Here is a 20135-nt window from a genome sequence, read left to right on the forward strand (position 1 = left end):
AATTGGGTTTAAGAGGATATCATAACTGTGTAATTTTAAATGTTTCATAAGTTGATTTTTACAAAACACTCCAATAGGTTTTACTAAATTAACCACTATACCAACATCATTTGTATTAATATATATAGATATAGATATAAGAGTTACAGTATATTATATATAACATAAAAAGTAGAGCAACTTTTGTTATAAATCTGAATCAATTGACCAAATTCTATTATTCTACCTACTAAAAGTAACACAAATATTTATGTTGTAAGGAACAATAACATAAATATATAAAATAAAAATATATTTAATATTAAATATATTATTATGTTCAGTAAAGTTTTTTCTTATGTACATTATAATATTATATTTACTACATTTAATGATGCATTTACTACATTTATTACATATATTTAGTAATAAATAAAAGGATCAGATAAATTTTAATCTCTCGTTAATTTTTCATTAACATTTTTTATCTCTAACATTGAATTCGATCCATTAAGTTTCGCTGTGTCAAACAAAAATTCACATCAACACAATACATAAAAGACATGCACATAACATGAATGTCACATGACATCACGTGGAGGTGTTACATGACACATCAATATGTTAACACATAGACGTGACACAATATTTTTTTGGCACTTTTATCCTAAGAAAAACTCAAAATAAAATTTTAATTATTATAAAATTTTCATCCTTAAATTTTAGTTCCAATAAATTTTCATTCTTCAATTTTAAATTCTAAATATTTCAGTCCTTAATTAATTGTTTGTTTTCGTTTTTAGAATCCTTAATATCTTCTTTTCACTTGCTATCATACCACCAATATCATCACAAATTATCATTCAAACCATTATCCACAAATAATATCATTTGCTTTTTAACCTATAATCGGCGAGTGTTCCTAATAAAAATAGTGTTAATCTTCCAAATGTTCTGGTCAAATGGTGGGCTTTCGTTTAAGGGAATTCTAGTTAGGTGTCTTTAAGGTATTTCGAGTGGATTGGGTTGATGTCTAGGCCATGTGATTCCACTTTCCTATTTCATCATTTGCTATTAATGGTTTGAATAATATTGTGTGATGATACTCGTGAGACTTACGCAGCTAAAAGAAATATTAAATATTTTTTATGATTTAAAAATATTAAATATATTAAAAATGACTAAAGTAATACAATTTTTTTTATTAAGGACTATAAACTAGAATTTAAATTTTTAGGGACCAGAATTAAGGAATAAAAATTTATAGGAATTAAAATCAAATTGTCAAAAGTCAAATAAAATATTGTTATGTGATACAACATGAAGGTGATACATAACATACCCTTAATTAATGCTAATACGTGATATTACATCTTATATGACATTCATGTCTCCTGATTGTCATGTGTTGTGCTGATGAATATTTTTGTTTGACAGATCAATATTTAATGAATATGACCAGTTTAACATTAAGGATTAAAAAATCATGTCGAAAAATTAACAAAGAACCAAAACTTGTCAAAAATTTAAAGGACTAGAAATCAAACCAAAATAAAAAATAGTTTAAGGATGAAAAAATTATTTAACTCTAAATAATAATAATAATAATAATAATAATAATACATTTATTACACATATATTTAATAATGTATATATATAGTTTATATTTATTAGTTGAGATTATAAAATAGTATAATTTGTTTTATGATATATACTATTAATGTACTTCTATAGAAATATAAATTATTATTATATATTAACAAACTAATAAATATATTATTATTATATAGTAAATGTTATTATAATGTAATACTAAAAAAATTACTAAGTATAATAATAAAATATTTAATAAAAAATAGATTTTATTTATATTACATTATTTTTAATTTTTTTAATAAAGTGTAATATTAGAATTTGTTCAAGTGGTTCATATGTATAGTAGAATTACACTTATGAAATTTGAGTGACTAAAATCATACAATTATAAAACATGAATAAACTATAATTACACATGAAAAAACTATAGTAGAACTCAATTGACCACATAATCTTTTCCTTAAATCAATTGCCTAAGTGAGAATTGACTTGTTGATACACACTGCATAGTCGTCACAATGGCTAGGCAATCCCAATATTCACACTAACAACTCCTAAATTCACAAAATTTTCAAATAGTTTAAAAACTTCACAACATAAATTTTAGAATTCTAAACCTAATATAACCTACATATAAACGGTTAATCAAATAATAAAATACTCAATATTTATATATAATTGCATGTCTTCTAAAATCATTCTTAAATTCATTATTGAGAGCTGATTAAGAACACATTTATCAGACACTCTTTTGAATATATTTTCTTTTATTAATTAAAATTTAGTAAAAAGATAAAAAAAAATTGAATCACACATCATATTTAATTATTCTCTTATGATTTTATAATTTTCAATAAATTTTAACTAATTAAAAAAAACATTTGAAAGAGTCTGATCCTAACACTTCTCTTCATTATTTTACTTGATCTCATGTACACAAATACATGCAAGTTTTCTATTGATAATACAGTGAGAATGTTATAGGGTTGAATTGAAATCCTACTCATGCAACCTAATATCCATGGATCATGTATATTAGATCCATTAGACTTTCTTTTGCAAAAAGAACCATTAGCGTACTCTACAGAAAATACACTTGTTAATTGGGTCCAAACGCAATATATATACAGGTTTGCTATGTTTTTAAAAAATTATATCGTTTTATGCTCTCATTGAAAATTTGTCAAACTACTCGTTTAAGGAAACCACCCATCAATAAAATAAAGATTAACCCAAAAAATTATAATAGGTATTGTGGTATTTTTGTTATGATACCATAAATATTCTCTAATAGACAATTATATATATCTGAATCAAGTAAGACTATTATTGGTAGTAAAAAAATTTCTCAAAGTATTTCAACATAATCAATGAATTACATGGTCAAAACTTAAATTCGAAATCATTAGTTAATATAAAATAACCATGGACCAAACTTTGCTATCCTACTCCTATACTATAAATTAAAAAAAAATGCTATTTGGTACGAAACCAATATCACGAATCACTTGAATTTTAAATCACAGCAATAATTTTCTTTGAAATAAATCTTAAGTAAAATTTAAATAAACTATTTAAATAGATTTCAACTGAAACGAACGCATTCGTGATATGTTATGAAACAGTTTAGGATTATCATAATTAAAATCCTCAAGTTGGACAATATGACTCTTGCTCACTTCACTCTCTCGATTACTCTCTTTTTTCTTTGGAATGTTCATTTCACACATTATATATCTTTGCAACTAGCCAAAAGACATGTTTTTCACCCATTTCATCAAACTATCACTTATTTTTATTTGTATATTTGATTTTCTTAATTTTGGTTATATACTACAATATTACTAATATTTATATTTATGATATACAATATTACTAATATTTATATTTATGATATACAAAGCCGAAGAAACAATACTTGTAGGAGTCTCAAAGGAACCAGCCATAACCTGCCGTTCTACCCCATGTACAAAACTATTGGCATTAAATTTAGCCCAGTCATTAATGGGTGGAAATTCCCAGCCCAATAACATTTAGATTTGGTATTACGAGTTATTAAATGTTAACCTACCCAACATGGCTGGTTTCAAAAGTTATGGTGGTGGAGATGGACCAATAAAAAACCAATGACCACTGTTCTGCTCATATCTTCTAAATTTTGTAAGAGAAAAAGGAAATCAGGCAGGGAAAGTTAGTGCCCCCCAACAACTATTAAGTGTTACCCTTATTATACAAAGTATGTTCATTAAAAATTAATCTATTATTCAATTTTCACGAAGGACTTTAATAAATTTTGAAGTTAGTTAAATAAATAAAAAGCATATAATCGTGGATGATTAACTATTTTTAGTCCTCTATTACTTCCCTTGAGTTTAAATAGTGTTAATTACATTTTATTTTTTTATGAAATTTAAATAATTTTAGTTCTTTTAATGCAAACATTTCTCAAAATTAAAAATGATAAAATGGGTTGAACTAACTGGGTCAATTCTAACCTATCTGATTAAATGTAAGGTTTGAGCTTTAAATTTTAAACTTGAAATAAATACATTTTTTTTAGCTCAATCCGATTGTGTAACACAATGTAAGTTTTGCTTGCAAAAACTCACTAAAAAAGAAAAGATTTATTGGATTGAACTTTATTTTAGAGGCTCAAATTTAATCTAAGCAAATTTGACCCGACCCACTCTTGCCCACACCTCACATCAGATTCAAAATCACCCCAAATGCCAAAATCAATCCATCTTGACCCATATTCACTTTAGTACGAGAGTAAGTTTAGTCAAACAGGTAGTTAAAGTATAAGCAATTTTCTTTTTGAAGGTGTTAAAGTATAAGAATAAAGCTCAAGTGTAATAATACCTTCAATATTTATTTATAATGTTAATTTAAATCAATTTAAATGTCACTTTAGTATTTTTTTTCTTTTGAAGATTACTTTAGTATATTTAATGCTACGAGTAGTATGAGAGAAATACGGAATATGGCTCATCGTGGCAGTTGTCTCATTCACATTTCTACACACGTACCACACACAATTGCAAAGCATGGGTTGTCTTGCATGAAGATTGAAAAGAGTAATTTTATTTTCCTCCAACTTTTTTATCCCTTGGTCTTTTGGCTGATGCCTTAGCACCTTCTTCCGTAGAGGCTTAAAGTTTTGGGGCAGTAGCTCTGTTATGACTTATGAGTAATATTGTAAAGAATATATTGTATCAACAGTGAGAGAAAATAGCATTATTCAAATGAGAAATATTATTTTTATAACACTTTCTCATAATACTTTTTACATGTAAAGAAACAGATAAGTAAAGGAGAGAAAAGTATAAATAAGATAAGCAATGTGATAAGGAGAGATTAAGAGAAAAATAAATTATCAAAAAAGTACTTGAGAGAACATTGTAAAAAGTAGCATTTCCCTTATTATCATTAATTGATGTAAAGTCTTAAACTAAGACTCATCCTTAATCACCACATTCCTCTGAACACTGAAACAGACTAAAATTATATAAGAGGAAGGGTCTTCCAAGAAGTTCCAACCACTGCAATTATGTACAATCACACCAAACTCTGCAATTACTATGTTCAGTGGGTGCTACAAAAGGTTACAAATGTAGCACTTGGTGGGTCTATTACATAATTACACACCAGCTTCAAATCAAAAGAGACTATCCAATTTTTCCTCTTTTATTACTGTTTTTTTTTTTCTTTCTATTAAAGCAGGGGACAAAACTGAAACATGCAAAACTCCATTAACTAGTGAAAGCCCCCTGCCATCATGCTTGAAGCCTTGGCCTCATCAGCTGGCTTTGGAGTTGGCAGCAAGACAATCGCCATTATGGCGCTCAACGCGGCTGCCGCAGCACCCACCATGAAAGCCGGCAAGTTGCCACCACCAAACAAGGAATCCCAAGGACCACTTAATGCAGACACCACCATCTGTACATTCACATGTGTATACAACATAGTCAAATAATTGCCTATTAATAATATTATTATTCTTTATTTAGAATAATTTCTCCATATATGAATTAGACAAAGTAACTAAGGGAAAAATATATGAGTAAGTGGATTCTAACCTGTGGTACCACAATTGCAAGATTGAGAACTCCCAAAGATAAACCTGAAGCAAGAAAGAAATTAAGGTTAGTAAAATTGTAAAACCCAATTGGCTACTTGAAATTGCCCACCCAAGTTTGAGGACAATTGAGTGTGTTTAGCAAAAACCAATTTGTGAAAAATAAATTTTTTAAAGTTACTTTTATAAATTACTTTATTAAGTATAAATCATTGTAAACTAAAATAATCTATTTCAAACAAGTTGTGAATTGGTGATTTGTTTACCTTGTCCTGCTCCTGAAGCGCTGCAGTATATTGATGCTAGAGCAAAAGGGACACTGAAAGTAATCTGAACACAAGAACAACAAAAGGTGTATATTAGTTTAAAGCAACTGGGTCATTATTCAAGGTTTTCAACTTTTTTCCATGCTTCAGTGTTTATAATTGTCCTGTAAACCTCGTTTTTTATGTGGCTTCCTCTTCACATCAAGAATAAAGGTCATATGTCTATATTTCATTAAAAAAAAAGTCATATATCTTTTATCATTTTTTAAATCTCTATTTGAATTATGCAAATATCAGACATAAATTAGGTAATACCTGCCAACATATTAAGACTGACATGAAGTCCAAACAGAAATTCCACCAGTCAAAACAGTCTACCTTTTAAGACTTTTCAAGATTCTTTATACAAAACTAATAATCAAGGAGATATAAATTTGTACTAAAATTTCTCTTGTCGCATCCATTCCTTGTATGTTTTCAATTTGCATTTTTGTCAACAAAATTTATTTGCTTATAAAATATATGCTTTAATATGTTAGTAGGTCCTTAAATTATTTTTAAAAAATTAAATAAGTCCTTAAACAAACTAATGTTTTTGTAATCGATTATTTAGTTTTTCATACATTTTATAATTGAGTCCTTCAAATTAATAAAACTATCACAAATGGTTACTTTTATGATAGTTTCAAGATTTTATAAACTAACTTGAGTAACTAATTATAAAAAAGGACACAATTACAATTTTATTTTAATTTAAAAAACTAATTAAAATTTCAAAAAAAAAACTCATGTATTAAACCAAAAAAAAAAATAGCGCTAAAAATTTATTATATAAAATCATGTAAATAATATTACTGGGAAGGGCCCTACTGTACAACACCACCCACTAAAATTACCGTCCAGAATCATTTCCAACCAAGTACGAAGAAAAGTAAAACAAAAAGGAGAACTATATAATACCAAAAATTAATCAGACACGCTAATTAAATTTAAATTCCCCTAATGATGGTGTAATGATTTGAAATAATTTTTAAAAGAAAAAGCTAAAATTTGTTATTATTTGTTAATAAGTGTTAGTAATTACTACACAAAACGCAGTCGTTTAGTTCAGGCGTAGTTAGTTGAGAGAGAAGGGAGAGAGAAAACATTACCGCAAGGGGAACTCCAAGAACCCCAAAGAAAACCATGGACCCAACCACCACCCCCTCGGAGGGGTGGCCCACGGCGGCGGGGTTCATCCGGCGCTGGTGCTCCGCCACCTTGGTGATCACCACCGTCATTCCGAACCCAATCGCGAGAATAAAGTTCACAATCGCCCAAAGCCTCTTCACTCCCCCAACCATCTTCCCCAACGGCTCCACCGCCAACGACATGAAGCCCAACACGACGGCGTTTACCATCAGCCCTAACGATCCCACGCGCACTCCCTTCGCGTACGCGTCCTCCCCAGCAGTTCCACCGTAGACCTCACGACCCATCCAGTCAGTGTCGAAAAGGAAGTAAGGAAACCACCCCACCCAGTTCACAGCTGTGACCAGCATCAGCATCCACATCGGTCTCTTGAGCTCTTTCAGAGCACCGAAAAGCTGAAAGAAACAAGAGGGTTGAGTGGCATCATCCAGAGGAATTGCTTCAACTTGCTTGTCCTTAACGTAGAGCAGAGCAACAGTTGCTAAAAAGAGAAGCAGTAGGATCGAGAAAAAGAAACAGCTTTTTAAGTTTGCGCAGAAGACGTCACAGGCCTTGGTCTCCGTGAAGGGGAAGATCTTGTGGAGACCGCTGTAGGACCCTGCAGCATACCCAAGCACGTTGCCGACGGCCATGAAGAACGAGAAGAAACCGTTGGCGATTCTCGTTTTTTGCTGGTCGCCGGCAGCGAGGTCAGCTAAAAAGGCGCGGCAGGGTCCCTGGAGCATGTTGTTGGCCACGTCTAGGATCCAGAATCCTATGACGAAGACCCCAACTGCACGGGGTCGGGTTTTTTTAGTTATGTCGTCGCCAGCGGAGTGTCCTATGTCGGCCGCGTAGCCGATGAGGAACACGGCGATGGCGACGGCTAAGGCGCCTCCGAGGATGAAGGGGCGCCTTCGGCCGAAGCGAGAGGTGCAGTGGTCGCTGTAGTAGCCCACAATGGGCTGCACCACCAGCCCCGAGATGGGCCCACAGAGCCAGATGAAGGAGGCCGCCGCGTGGGGGACTCCTAAGAGCTGAACGTAGGGGGTTAAGAGAGACAGCTGCAGAGCCCACCCGAACTGTATGCCGGCGGCGATGGACGCCACCGCAAACATTTTTCGGAGTGGGCTCGCTTCGCCCGGCCCCCCCTCCAGACTAAGGGTGCTGGAAGTGTTGGAAGGTTTTGTTGGGTCGTTGGGTTTGGTGAGAGATGGCGCCTCCATGCTCAATACTCAATAATAATAATAATTAACCTCAAGAGAGAAACGTGGTTTCTCGCTCTCAAGGGTTCGAGGAGCAGGAACAATAGAAGTTGTGTTGTGTAGAACCAAGGAGGGACTGGGGGGGTTTTATAGCGTGGACATGGAACTGTGACTTAAGATGTGTGGATATATGTAATTTTATGATAATGGATAATTTTAAGTTTATTATCCCTTTTTCGCTTAATTTAGGTTGCTTTGGTATATTACATGGAGAGAGTGAGAGAGTGAGAGAGAGAGAGAGTTCAAAATGCAAGCTGGTCCTATTCTCGCTGCTTCCTCGAACTGACGTGGGTTTTACTTTTATCCTTTCACACCCTTTAACTTTAATGCATGAATTTTGGTCTCCACGGTTAAACTTAAACATAGGATATTTACGAGTAGGAAAAGTGATGTATCATGTATGAACGCTTATGTGTCACTAAACACTTAAAAATAAATATAAATATAAGAAATAATAATATAATAATAATAATAAAAAGAGATAACAATTTGGTGTTGATATATTAATAATGGAGTATGGGAATGAGTTAGAAGATAGGACAGACTATAAATACGGACACAGATGTACAGTGAGATGCATGAGTTGATTGAGCTATGTTGGTGACTGTTAAAATAAGAGGGAGGTTCGTTCTGGGGATTAAGATAACGGACTTATTGTTTGACAAGGAATATTACGAGACTTAATTAGTATTAACAGCAAGAGGAATTTTGAAAAATGATAATAAAGACAAAGATAGACCTGGAACACGGACTGAGGGAGGCCTAACGTATGCTGCATGCACTTTGTCCTTTACCCTGGGATAAAAAATGCATAATGAAAATGGGGAGTTTCAGATTTTAAGATTATCATGTAAAATAAGTTTAATTGAGTTTGCATAAGGGATTTTAAATAATAATGATTTGAAGAATCATGATTCATGCACTGATCAGTGGGAAAGAGGGATCACTGAGATGGATTTAGATTAGCTGGCGGGATCGATGTACCATGACTGTGATTTATATATGATTTGATTTTGAGATATTTTAAGGAAGATAATCAGATTTTAATTTGACTTAGTGTAAGTATTTTTACATTTTACATTAATACTTTTATTCTATTTCCTACATTTTATTAAATTGAAAATTAAATAATTTAACGTAATTTTTTTTAAGAATATATATAACATAATATTTAATTAAATACCATATTAATATATCATTTTTATTACATATGTCGTTTATACATCAGAATTAAGAAAATTTACAATATAATGAGGTTAATTCTTGAAAAATGATTTTTTAATCCTGAAATTCGAAATTTTATTTAAAGAGAATTAAACATATACTATTTAAATCAATCACGTGATGATATATAAGATAAATCATATCAGGTATACATACAGTTTTAATTTTGTAGACTTAAATAATATATTATATGTTAAATAAAATAATGTGATGCAATATTAATTAAAATATCTTAATATATTTCATAAAAACATTTAAAACGATAATTGAATTAATAAATTATAATTTCTCTAAAAGACTAGTAAAAGTGTCATTTTAAAATTTGGATACATATCGTTTGAAAAAGTGTCGTTAATCAATTATTGCTGCTTATCTTAGTTTAGTACAAAAGAATGAGCTTTGCAGGAAAATTTGAATCAATGAGAATATGATACGATGTCTAAAGTATTAATTATTGTCTTATACTTAGATTGACCTCCTCAGGCTGTGAGACGTCCAGTTTACCCTTTTATATGAGCTTTTTAATTTTTAAGAAACTTATGAATTTTAAGTTTAATGAACATAAAAATTAAAGATAAAATTTGTAAAATAAAATAAAAAGATTAGATTAAAAAAATACAATTATATTAAGAGTAAAATGGCCGAGGTTAAAATCTATAATTTTTTTTAAGTTAAAGATAAAATACAATAAATTAATTTTTTAAGAATAAAATTCACTAAAAAGTTAAAAAAATTGAAAAAAAATACAATTAAACCAAAAGAAAATCCTATAATCAATCCAGGAGAAAACGCAAAAAGGCTAGTAGTCTATACTAGTCTTTTTGTCATCAGCACAAAGAATAAGAAGAAGATGTGCAGTTTTCGTATTAAAAGATCGATCTACTCGGATGCATGGGGTTGAATCACTCGAGAAGTAAAGTCACATAAAAGGAACATCAGGAATCATATATGGATTGATTATTAAAAAAAAGTTAAACTATACTTACACAGGTTAAAATATATTTCATCCTCTAATTTTTTTAAGCAATAAAAGTTATACAATCTTTAAAAAAAAATACCATAAATTCTGTAAGAGTGTATACACAAAATATTTAACATATTTATGACTCCGAGATTTGTATAACTGCGCAAAATGCATCACATTATCGTTCAGTTTTCTTAACGAGTCGGTGGTTGTTGGGTTTGGGCATCAAAGGCAAACTGTTGTCGGTGGTTTTATCCACCAACTTTTTCTTTTCAGTTATTTTTTCTTTCGGCATTCTTATTCATTTTCTCTCTCTTTAATTAAATATGATAACCTCATTCTTTTTGGCCTTTTAATTCGTAAAATATGAATGCGCGTGCAGAACCGTTTTCAGTTTTATTTTCTAACCGTGTAAATATTTCTAGTTGGCAGTTTTATAATCACACATTTAATACTTTAAGATATATATATTATTAAAGGTTTGACAAAACATTCTTCGTTATCAATTTTATTTTATTTTTTATATAAAAAAGAATCGTATTCTGACGTGGATTAAAACTTTAGTTTGAACATGATCACTCTCCACTTCGATGCTTCATTATCATAGACTTGAATTTTCTAATTAAGTAATATGAATAAAGTTTCTCTAACATGATAAATAGAGATTAACTCATTCTTTGTTTTTTATTCATGAAAATTTAACACAATAACAGAAAATTTACAATAATATTCACACACCATATTTAACCAACTAAGTTAAATATATTAAAAATTAACTCTTTGATTAATTTGAAATATGTTATGATCTCTCATATTTATCTTAAAAATGATCTCAAAGAAGTTTTTGTTTCCTATTATATAATCTACTTATATAGTTATTTTTATCAGAGATTCACTATCTCGAGACCTGATATGATATATTTTTCTCCTTCTCTCTTAGTGTATGAACTCCTTTAATGATAATGTGGTGAGTACCTAAAAAAAGACTTCAACATTCAAGTCAGGACCTGAGTTAAGAGCTTAGTAGAAATAAAATGTCATTAACTTTTCAAGGGTGTCTCCTCTTGTATAAATAATAAGACTGAGTTCGAACACAATAACTGTTCACAACACTAATTACGAACACTATCGGACTGCAGTGCCCGATTACTACCACGTACTAGATCATGGAGATTGGTTACTATCACGTCCAAGCTCTTGTGAGCCCGGTGTGATATAATAACATTTTTTTTAATATATTTCTTTTTTTTCAGGAAAAGATTCATAATAAAACTTAAAATGAAAAAAAAGAGAAAAAATAAACAAATTAAAAAGAAATATAATGCATTACAAGAGATTCAAATCACGTACTCACAACTTATCTTTTTTTTAATCTATCTAATATGACAATAGTAAGGTTTATATTTTCTTGGTATATATTTTCTAAGTCAGATATTAGCATATATATTATCTTATAAACATATGTAGAAAATCAAAAATAGATATTACCAAGAGTTGAATTTAGTAGAAATAGTTAATCTTTTACGAACTTGATGAATTAACTTATTTAAAGATGTGTTCACATTTAATGATCATTGATGTATCAAATATGATTAAATACGTAGACAATAAATATGTTTATTAAATCAAATGTAATTTGTGAATAGAAAACTTAAAGTACTATAAAAAATAATCAACACATGACATAATTAAATATAGAAGAAATTTCAAACCAATAGTCGCAAGAATAAAAGTAATTTAAATTTAGCACAAATTCTACACATGATTTGAAAAATATTTATAAGTTATTATTATCTATCCTAAAATAATTATTGTCTTATATTATTTTATACAAATAAAAAGAGTGATAATTTTATAAAAATTAATCTTATATCATCATTAATATTATAAGAAATATAAATAAAAAATATAATAAATATTATATTATAAGTTAAAATAATAATTATTTTAGAATAATGTTTTCTTACACAATAATTATAATAAAATGAGGAATTAACATTTACCTTGCCAAACATTCAGTACAAAATATACTGCATTTATTCGTGAAAACATTTTTTCCCTCTACAATTATTATCCAATAGAAATAGGGAGGAGATAACTAAAAAGTGAGGTAGTTTCACATGTATTTTTTTATTATATTTTTCACTCATTTCTTTATTTTTTTCTCATTTGCTCCCTATTTTTTTTTTCCCAATAAACATCTTTCATTTCTGTTTTATTTATATTTATCTAATATATCTTTATCAGCTCTATAATTCTCTTCTCTCCATGGGGCACTCATGGCCATTCGATCAGGGTCAATGATGATGAAGACTGAAGACCAAGGTAAATTAGACTAGTGTGGACTTGAAGACTGAAGAACTTGAACGTGCACCGGACTTGTTGACTTTTTTATAAACTTCAATTTCACAACACACACAAGTGCTGACAAGGATACCAACTACGTCTCAACTTATTGGACGAATACAGATTTGCGTGAATCCCTTCTCGGCTAAACGTGCTTTTAAATGCGTTTGGCAACTTTTTCCTTCTGCTCCCCAAAAGGCTTAGCCTATTTCTTCTGCACTTCATCATCTCATATGTGTGATACACGGTCACTAATATATTAAAAATTACATTATTAAAAAGATTAGGAATCTTATCGTTAGAATCTTGAGAGGAAAAAAAAAAAAATTAAAACTACAGTCAGGGAGAGAAGTTTGAATTTCTTTTACAGAGATGAGTATTTTTTCTTCTAATGGACAAATACTTAAAAAGACATATAAGTAATATACTTATCAAAATAAATAAATAAATACTAACAAAATATTGATCTGATTAATAGTGAACTTGATCTCCTTAAATAAGATATCAAATATGAGTCTTGTAAATGAAGAAAATATAATTAAAATGAAAATTTTTATTATAAATAATCAATAAGATTTTTTGATAAAAATTAATTATTAACAAAAGTTAGTAAATATTATGTACCAATAACAAAATTAAAAAATATTTATAAGAAAATGTTCAACCCTAAATATAATCAACTTTTAATAAATGTTCACAATTTATAAGACATGTTAGCTGCAACTCTTATATTTACTATATATCATGCATATTATGAGAATTAAATTTATTTTCATAAGTATGTATTTCATGTAAAACATATATTCCGTCGTCCCACTATATAAAATAAATTTGAACAATCAAACTTTGACTATATAAAGTTTAAATTGTTTAGATAAGGATTAGTCCCATCTTATATATATATAATCAAATTACAGCGCGTGCGTGTTTGATTACTTTTGCTTATCATATTGATTGTAACATATGATGGCTAATGTGCTTTTGTGGCTGCATTGTGTAAAGTGCTTATATTATGTGAATATGATATAAAGTTTTTTGTTTTTCTATTTTAATTTTTTAACTTAAATACGATGAAATTATTTTTTGGTTCTCCAATTTTTGTTTTCGTTTTAATCTTTATAAATTTTAAAAATAGTTCTTATCACTGTTCAGTAATAGTGTGTCTGTAAGCAATTATTCTTAGCTAACATGTAATATGACATATCGACATGTATACTACATTATAATTAAGTGATTATTGAGACTAATATTTAAAAGAAAAATTATAAAATCAAAAGCAACAAAAATATTTGGACGACGAAAAATAAATTTAATTTTTTGTAATTACTAAAATACATCTTACGCAGTTACGCTTAAATTTTTGTTTCAAAGACGTCAATGATGAGACGTCGACAAATGTATTGGGTCTGTGTAAGTAATAATTAAAACAGACTAAGATGAGTAAGATCCCCTTTGTTTATGCTTATTTTTTAAAGAAACGTTTTTTTAATAAAAATAAGTAACTTTATGTTTTTTTTCTATGTTTGTCTAAATTATTTTTTTAAACAGTTTTTTATAAGATTTTTTTTAACTTAGTCCTTGGGTTTAGTTTATCATGTCATCAGTTATATCGGGAACCCAACAAAAAACTTTTTTAGTTTTGGGATCTACATGAAAATTCTCAAATATTTAAAAACTAATTCAAACATAGTTATAATCCCTGCCACTTTTATAAAAAAAAAGTTATAATCCCTGACAAATGATGAATTGTCATCCTTAGAGTTAGATACAACTAGTGTGTCTATAAGTGATCTTAAACCAAATATCAACAGAACAGGGACAGCGAATAACTTGGAAATCTAAGTCGGACATTTCTCCACGCCTGGAGACAAGATCATCATCCATCTGAATCTGCTTGTGTATAAAAAGAGTTGCTCTCATTATTAAGAAGTACATCATGTAGCAACTACCAAATCCACACGTCATTCAGATTTTCAGTCTTTTACATAAGGTTATTTTTCTTGGCTACCTTTTAGTTGTATTCGATAATTAATAAATTAAATGAAAATTTGAGGATCATGACTAAGAGTTCTGTTGATCATGGATTAAATTGTGGCAGCAACGTTGATAATGGGCATAGCAATCTAATTAGAAATTATTATAATATTATTATGGTGGAAAAATGACTTGGTGTCATTTAACATTGTGAAGTTCAACCATAAGGAAACTGATGATTGTGGAATGAATATATGGATACAAGCGTACGAAAATATAGTGGATCAAAATGGTGATGACTTTGAGGGTCGTAAATACAATGATATCAATAAAGAATAGACATTAAATAGCTACTAGTAATAGTGGTGTCATTTTCTAGCTAGCATTATTTTCTTTGTTTCCCTTGAGACGTTTCATACTTTGTTTTTCTTAATTTTTATGTTTAAACTAAATTATAAAGGGTTGAGAAAATAAAAACTATTCAATGCATTCATCATATATACTTAATGTTTCAATTCAGTACCGAATCACATGAAGTAAGTGCCGTGAAATAATTTTAACTTAATTATTGATTTTAAATTCGAGTCTTAAATATAATTGTGTTAAATATTTTAAAAAAATTTATTATTTATAATATTCTTACTTGACTTAATCTGAATTGCCTTAGATAAAAGATATTGTTTACATCATTGAGAAACATACCAATTGGTATAGTATTTTTAATACTAAGTAGAAAAATCGTTTTCAAATGGACTTATTTGTGCTAGGCTATTCATGCAAATTAGCCAACCAGGCAAAGATTTTTTTTTTAAGATAAAAGTGTAGAAAATAAAGTTTGGTTTTAAAGTAAAAATAGGAGAAATATAAGGTAAACAAAAACACAATTAGTTGGTGGACAAAATGAACTAAATGTAAAATAAATGAAGTATTGGAGATTTGACTACATTAAATCAATAATTTTAGTAATTATAAAGATCTTCTTTATCTAATCTTTATTCTAATATTATCTTAATCTTTTATAACACTCTAATCATGATTACTCGTGTAAAAGAGTTTAAATTGTTTAACTCAAACGGACAAAATCCTAGAATGATTCCTTATATATGCCTAATGATGAGGCCCTTGAAATTTGCACAAAATCTCTCTTTTATCATTCATTCCTAAATGCACTACTCACTCAATGAGCAACAATTCGCAAAGGAGTTATAGAGAAATTCCAAATCTTCCTTGATAGAGGAGTTTATAGAGAAATATTAAAAATGAAAAGAATGAAAGATAGATGAAAAATAATTTTAGGATTCATTCATCAAAGTATTATAAAATTAATAACTGTTATAATCAATTAACTACTCAAATAACTTCTTGTAACTAAGTGTAATTACTTAATCGTGATAAGAAATCATTCTTCCTTAGTAGAGGAGTTTACTCGGTTAGCACAGCAAATGCTCACTAAATGGCCTTGCTAATCGAACATAACTTCTTACTTGGCTAGTAACTGTCACATGTACTTCCTCTAAATGTTTTAATTTGCTCCTCGCGGTGAATAGTTTTCATTTTCAATTCCTCAACTCTTCTTCCAAATGCATTAAGACTCTTTAAAAACACAATAAAAGCCTACTAACTTTCCTAAAACTAACTACATGAAATCTAACTTCTAAAAGAAAATAAATCCTAACAAAATGGATCTAAACATATGATCAATGAAGAAAGTGAGATAATTATTGTGGAAATTGAATACAAAAATTAATAAGCGCAACAATGATCAGATACGTACCTATGGTCAATATATATAAAAAAAAATTGATTCTTTCGATCCGAAACTGGTCATCTAGATATAATTATGATCCATCCATGAATTTGTATCCAAAAATCAAAACGAGTACTATGAAACCATCTACAGTGACCGAAAAGTAATTTACGGGAGTTGTTATGTTGTATGAAAAATCTTAAACTTAATTTCTTTAAAGTGTTAGAGTAAAATAAGTAATCTAAATCCATAATTAAAGATCAGAAAATTAATTGTTGATATTAACACATTCATAATTTGATATGTACGTAAATATAATGTTAACTCTCTTGATTTTTTTAAATAATGATTTTGATTACTTACTTTATCTTTTAAAATATTGATTTTAGATAACTCTCTTGATTTTTATTAATGAGTTGCTTAATTATTTAGAAGAGCCAAATCCACAGATCCCAATAGGAATTTACGTGTTGATGTTTTATTGCTTAAAAAAATAGAACAGAAATCAAGAATTGGACAAAATGAAGCCATGTTGATTGGTATGTTATTGTTGGGAAAAAATTGTATCATCAAGTAATTTATTTATTTATTTTTAATCTTAGGTCATGTTTTTTTTAACAATGTATTTATAATATTTTATATGATTTATATTATTTGCTATGAATTGTTTTGATGAACTTATTCAATTTAATCAGTTAGTCTAAAAGTAATTATCTATAATGTAGTATTATCTATCATAATAAGCACGACAATTATTTTAGCAAGATGCATTAGTCTTGTAGAAACTTTATTGACTAGAATGTTTACATTAAACAATTTCTAAACTTGTCCAACTTATGGCATATAGTCTTATAGAAGCTTTATTGACTTAGAATGTTTACAATAAACAATTTGCGAATTTTCCAACTTACTAATCCAAAATTTTCTTCATCTCGCTCTCTAGAAATAAAATGAGTGATCCCAATACATTCATTAAAGTCAAAATTAGTGTGAATTCATTCCGTTTAAATTACTCCTATTTTGCTTTTCGAGTATTTTTGTTGATTTTTCGGCTGTGTTTTTGCTGAGCATGCAGACATCATTTTTTCGTATTCAACCAAAGAGCCAATTGGCAACGACCAAGGCAAAAGAAAACAAAACCACGATAATGCCGTAAGAAGTACCGAGAGAAAGATGGGGATGGGTGTGCTATGACCCAAGTAAAAAGGACATCCCTTTTTTAGTTCATATAATTATTCAAAAGCAAATTGACACGTGAGTTGACCAAAGAAAACACCATCAAATCACTATCATAGTGCAATTCCAAGGACTAATTAGTTATATATATATATATATATATATAAAAGAGAGAGAGAGATAGAGAGAGAAAGTCGTGTTTGTGATATTAATTATATGTTGTGGGGGACATATCACATATCAACAATTTAAATAACAAATAATTACATATTATTACATTTTAATATTAAATACATTATAAGCTGTTTCAACAAAAAAATACACTAAAAATTTTAGTCATACAACCCAATCCTAACACACAATAGTTTTCATGTTTTTCATTTTGTCAGACTAATTTGATTTCTTTTTATGGGATATTTATAGATATACTTCATTTTAATTGATCAATAAATAAACCCCTAGTAATTAATTTCATTGTCATGGAAAATAAAGCCCAGATTCCTCCACTGGATGTTTTGGATTATTTGTTACGTGATTCTATTTCTGTCTTGGAATTTTGTCCTTTTATTCATACTTTACCAAAAAGAAAAAAAGGTCAGATTCTATTATGGTAGTAACAAATACATGCAATACGTCCAATACATTTTAAAATTTGATTTCTCTGTCGTATAATATTTCTTTTTGTCAATATCAAATAGCAATTTCAATTAATATAATAAATTAAATTTACTACAGGAGAGTCGGGTTTGTAATTTTTGTCAACTGATTGGCCCAGCATGCGACTGTAGACTGTGCTTTAACAAAATGTTCATAATTAAGTTTTGGTTATCAGGTGTCATGTATAATAAATATTAAAAAGGCTAAATTTAAAATTGTCTTACTGCATTATTATAAACAATTGAATGTTTAATATTTTGTCAACATTTTTATTATTGTCTATAATTTATAAACTTCATTAATTACAAACTTTACATTGTAAAATATATTTATATGTTGCCTGCACATTGCTAATGATTTGTTAGATCTCCACAGGATTATGCAAAATCATCAAGTACATATATCCTTTTAGTTTTCCATATTTAATTCAAATCTGAAAAAGAAAAATAAGTTCTTGGGCATTAGGTAGAGATGTAAAAATTGCAAAGTGAACCTAAATTGAATCTAACAATATCTACATTTAATTCCAAAAATATCGTGAGGTTCTTTTCTTATCCCAAAATATGTATATATTGCTAGATTCTTTCTTATCCCAAAGGTATCGTAGGTTCTTTCGTAAGAAAGAAATTGAGAAAGAGAATTTAAAGATATCGTTATGTTCTTTCCTATCACCAAGTGTATATATAAATTATATTCTTCTAGAGACAGAGTGTAAAAAAAAAAAAGAAAATCCTAAAGCGAACCTAACGATGTTTACATTTATTCCAAAGAAGTGCTAGAATTTATTTTTTTTGGGACATTAGTGTCACATGCTTTTTTGATTACCATTAATATTTCAGAAGCAACATTTTGGTCTCACCACTGGCTACGTTTCATTATTTTCCTATGGTTACAACTTGCATCATGATATGAAATGATTGAAGTCAATAATAGAGAAAAGAGAACTGGATTCTCAATTTCAGCTGACTTAATGTCTGCAAGTTTTGTTTTATCTTGTTCTTTCTTTCCATTGCCAGAATTTGTGTTCATGCTTATAGCCACGAACACACGCACACCCACTTCTGTCCACTATCATACATATTTTTATTATCTGATTAAATCAAAGATAAATAGAAAAACAAATCATTTTCCTAGTGAAAGTTTTTCATAATAAAAGTTGGATCGTTATCCTTAATTTGATGCCTCAATATTGGCTGTTTAAATATCATAAGTGTCTATCTTAGTTACTAATTACAAAGTTTTTCTCCCTTTTGCATTTTCTAAATATTTTCATCCATATTTGGCAACACACAAAGGGCTTTCAAGTTGCAATATTCTTTTCATTTAAAAGAAACAAATTTGTAGTAAGAACATGGTTAAAAACAACTCTCTCTGTCTCATATAATACGCCTTCTGGGTTGATTAGAATATTGTCTCAATATTATATTTATCACCACTTAAAAAAATTAAGAAAGCATTTAAAATAATATGAAGTGAAAGAAGTAATTACGTTAGACATCACTGTTGGTGTGAAAGGGAGTGGACCAAGAGTTGCTGAGATTTAGCCTTGCTCAGGGTGATACATATAGTTACATACCTTAATTTTGCAATTGGAATCTAACTGACAAAGGAAACTGGTCCACGACATTGGAAAATTACTGAAACTCTTGATTATTTAGCACCCTTTTGATGCCAACGTTCACACTCCAATTTT

At 29.0% G+C, this 20135-nt stretch overlaps 1 protein-coding gene across 1 annotated transcript; it reads right to left on the reverse strand.

Moving 5' to 3' along the window:
- Positions 1-4974: 4974 nt before the first annotated feature.
- Positions 4975-8527, reverse strand: LOC100784153 (sucrose transport protein SUC8). Its single transcript, XM_003518300.4, has 4 exons — positions 7071-8527; positions 5920-5983; positions 5655-5698; positions 4975-5514 (listed from the first exon to the last, which is right to left on the reverse strand). Exons 1-4 carry the CDS (start codon positions 8313-8315, stop codon positions 5332-5334), a joined length of 1536 nt encoding a protein of 511 aa, XP_003518348.1. The 5' UTR covers positions 8316-8527; the 3' UTR covers positions 4975-5331.
- Positions 8528-20135: the final 11608 nt, after the last annotated feature.

This window comes from Glycine max, chromosome 2, assembly GCF_000004515.6.
Source record: "Glycine max cultivar Williams 82 chromosome 2, Glycine_max_v4.0, whole genome shotgun sequence".
Lineage (NCBI taxonomy): Eukaryota > Viridiplantae > Streptophyta > Magnoliopsida > Fabales > Fabaceae > Glycine > Glycine max.

Coding starts and splice junctions, on each gene's coding strand:
- LOC100784153 (XM_003518300.4), bottom strand. CDS start 8,315: ATGGAGGCGCCATCTCTCACCAAACCCAACGACCCAACAAAACCTTCC. Junction 5,699..5,919: donor CGCTTCAGGAGCAGGACAAG/GTAAACAAATCA, acceptor TTCTTGCTTCAG/GTTTATCTTTGGGAGTTCTC. Junction 5,515..5,654: donor TTGCAATTGTGGTACCACAG/GTTAGAATCCAC, acceptor GTGAATGTACAG/ATGGTGGTGTCTGCATTAAG.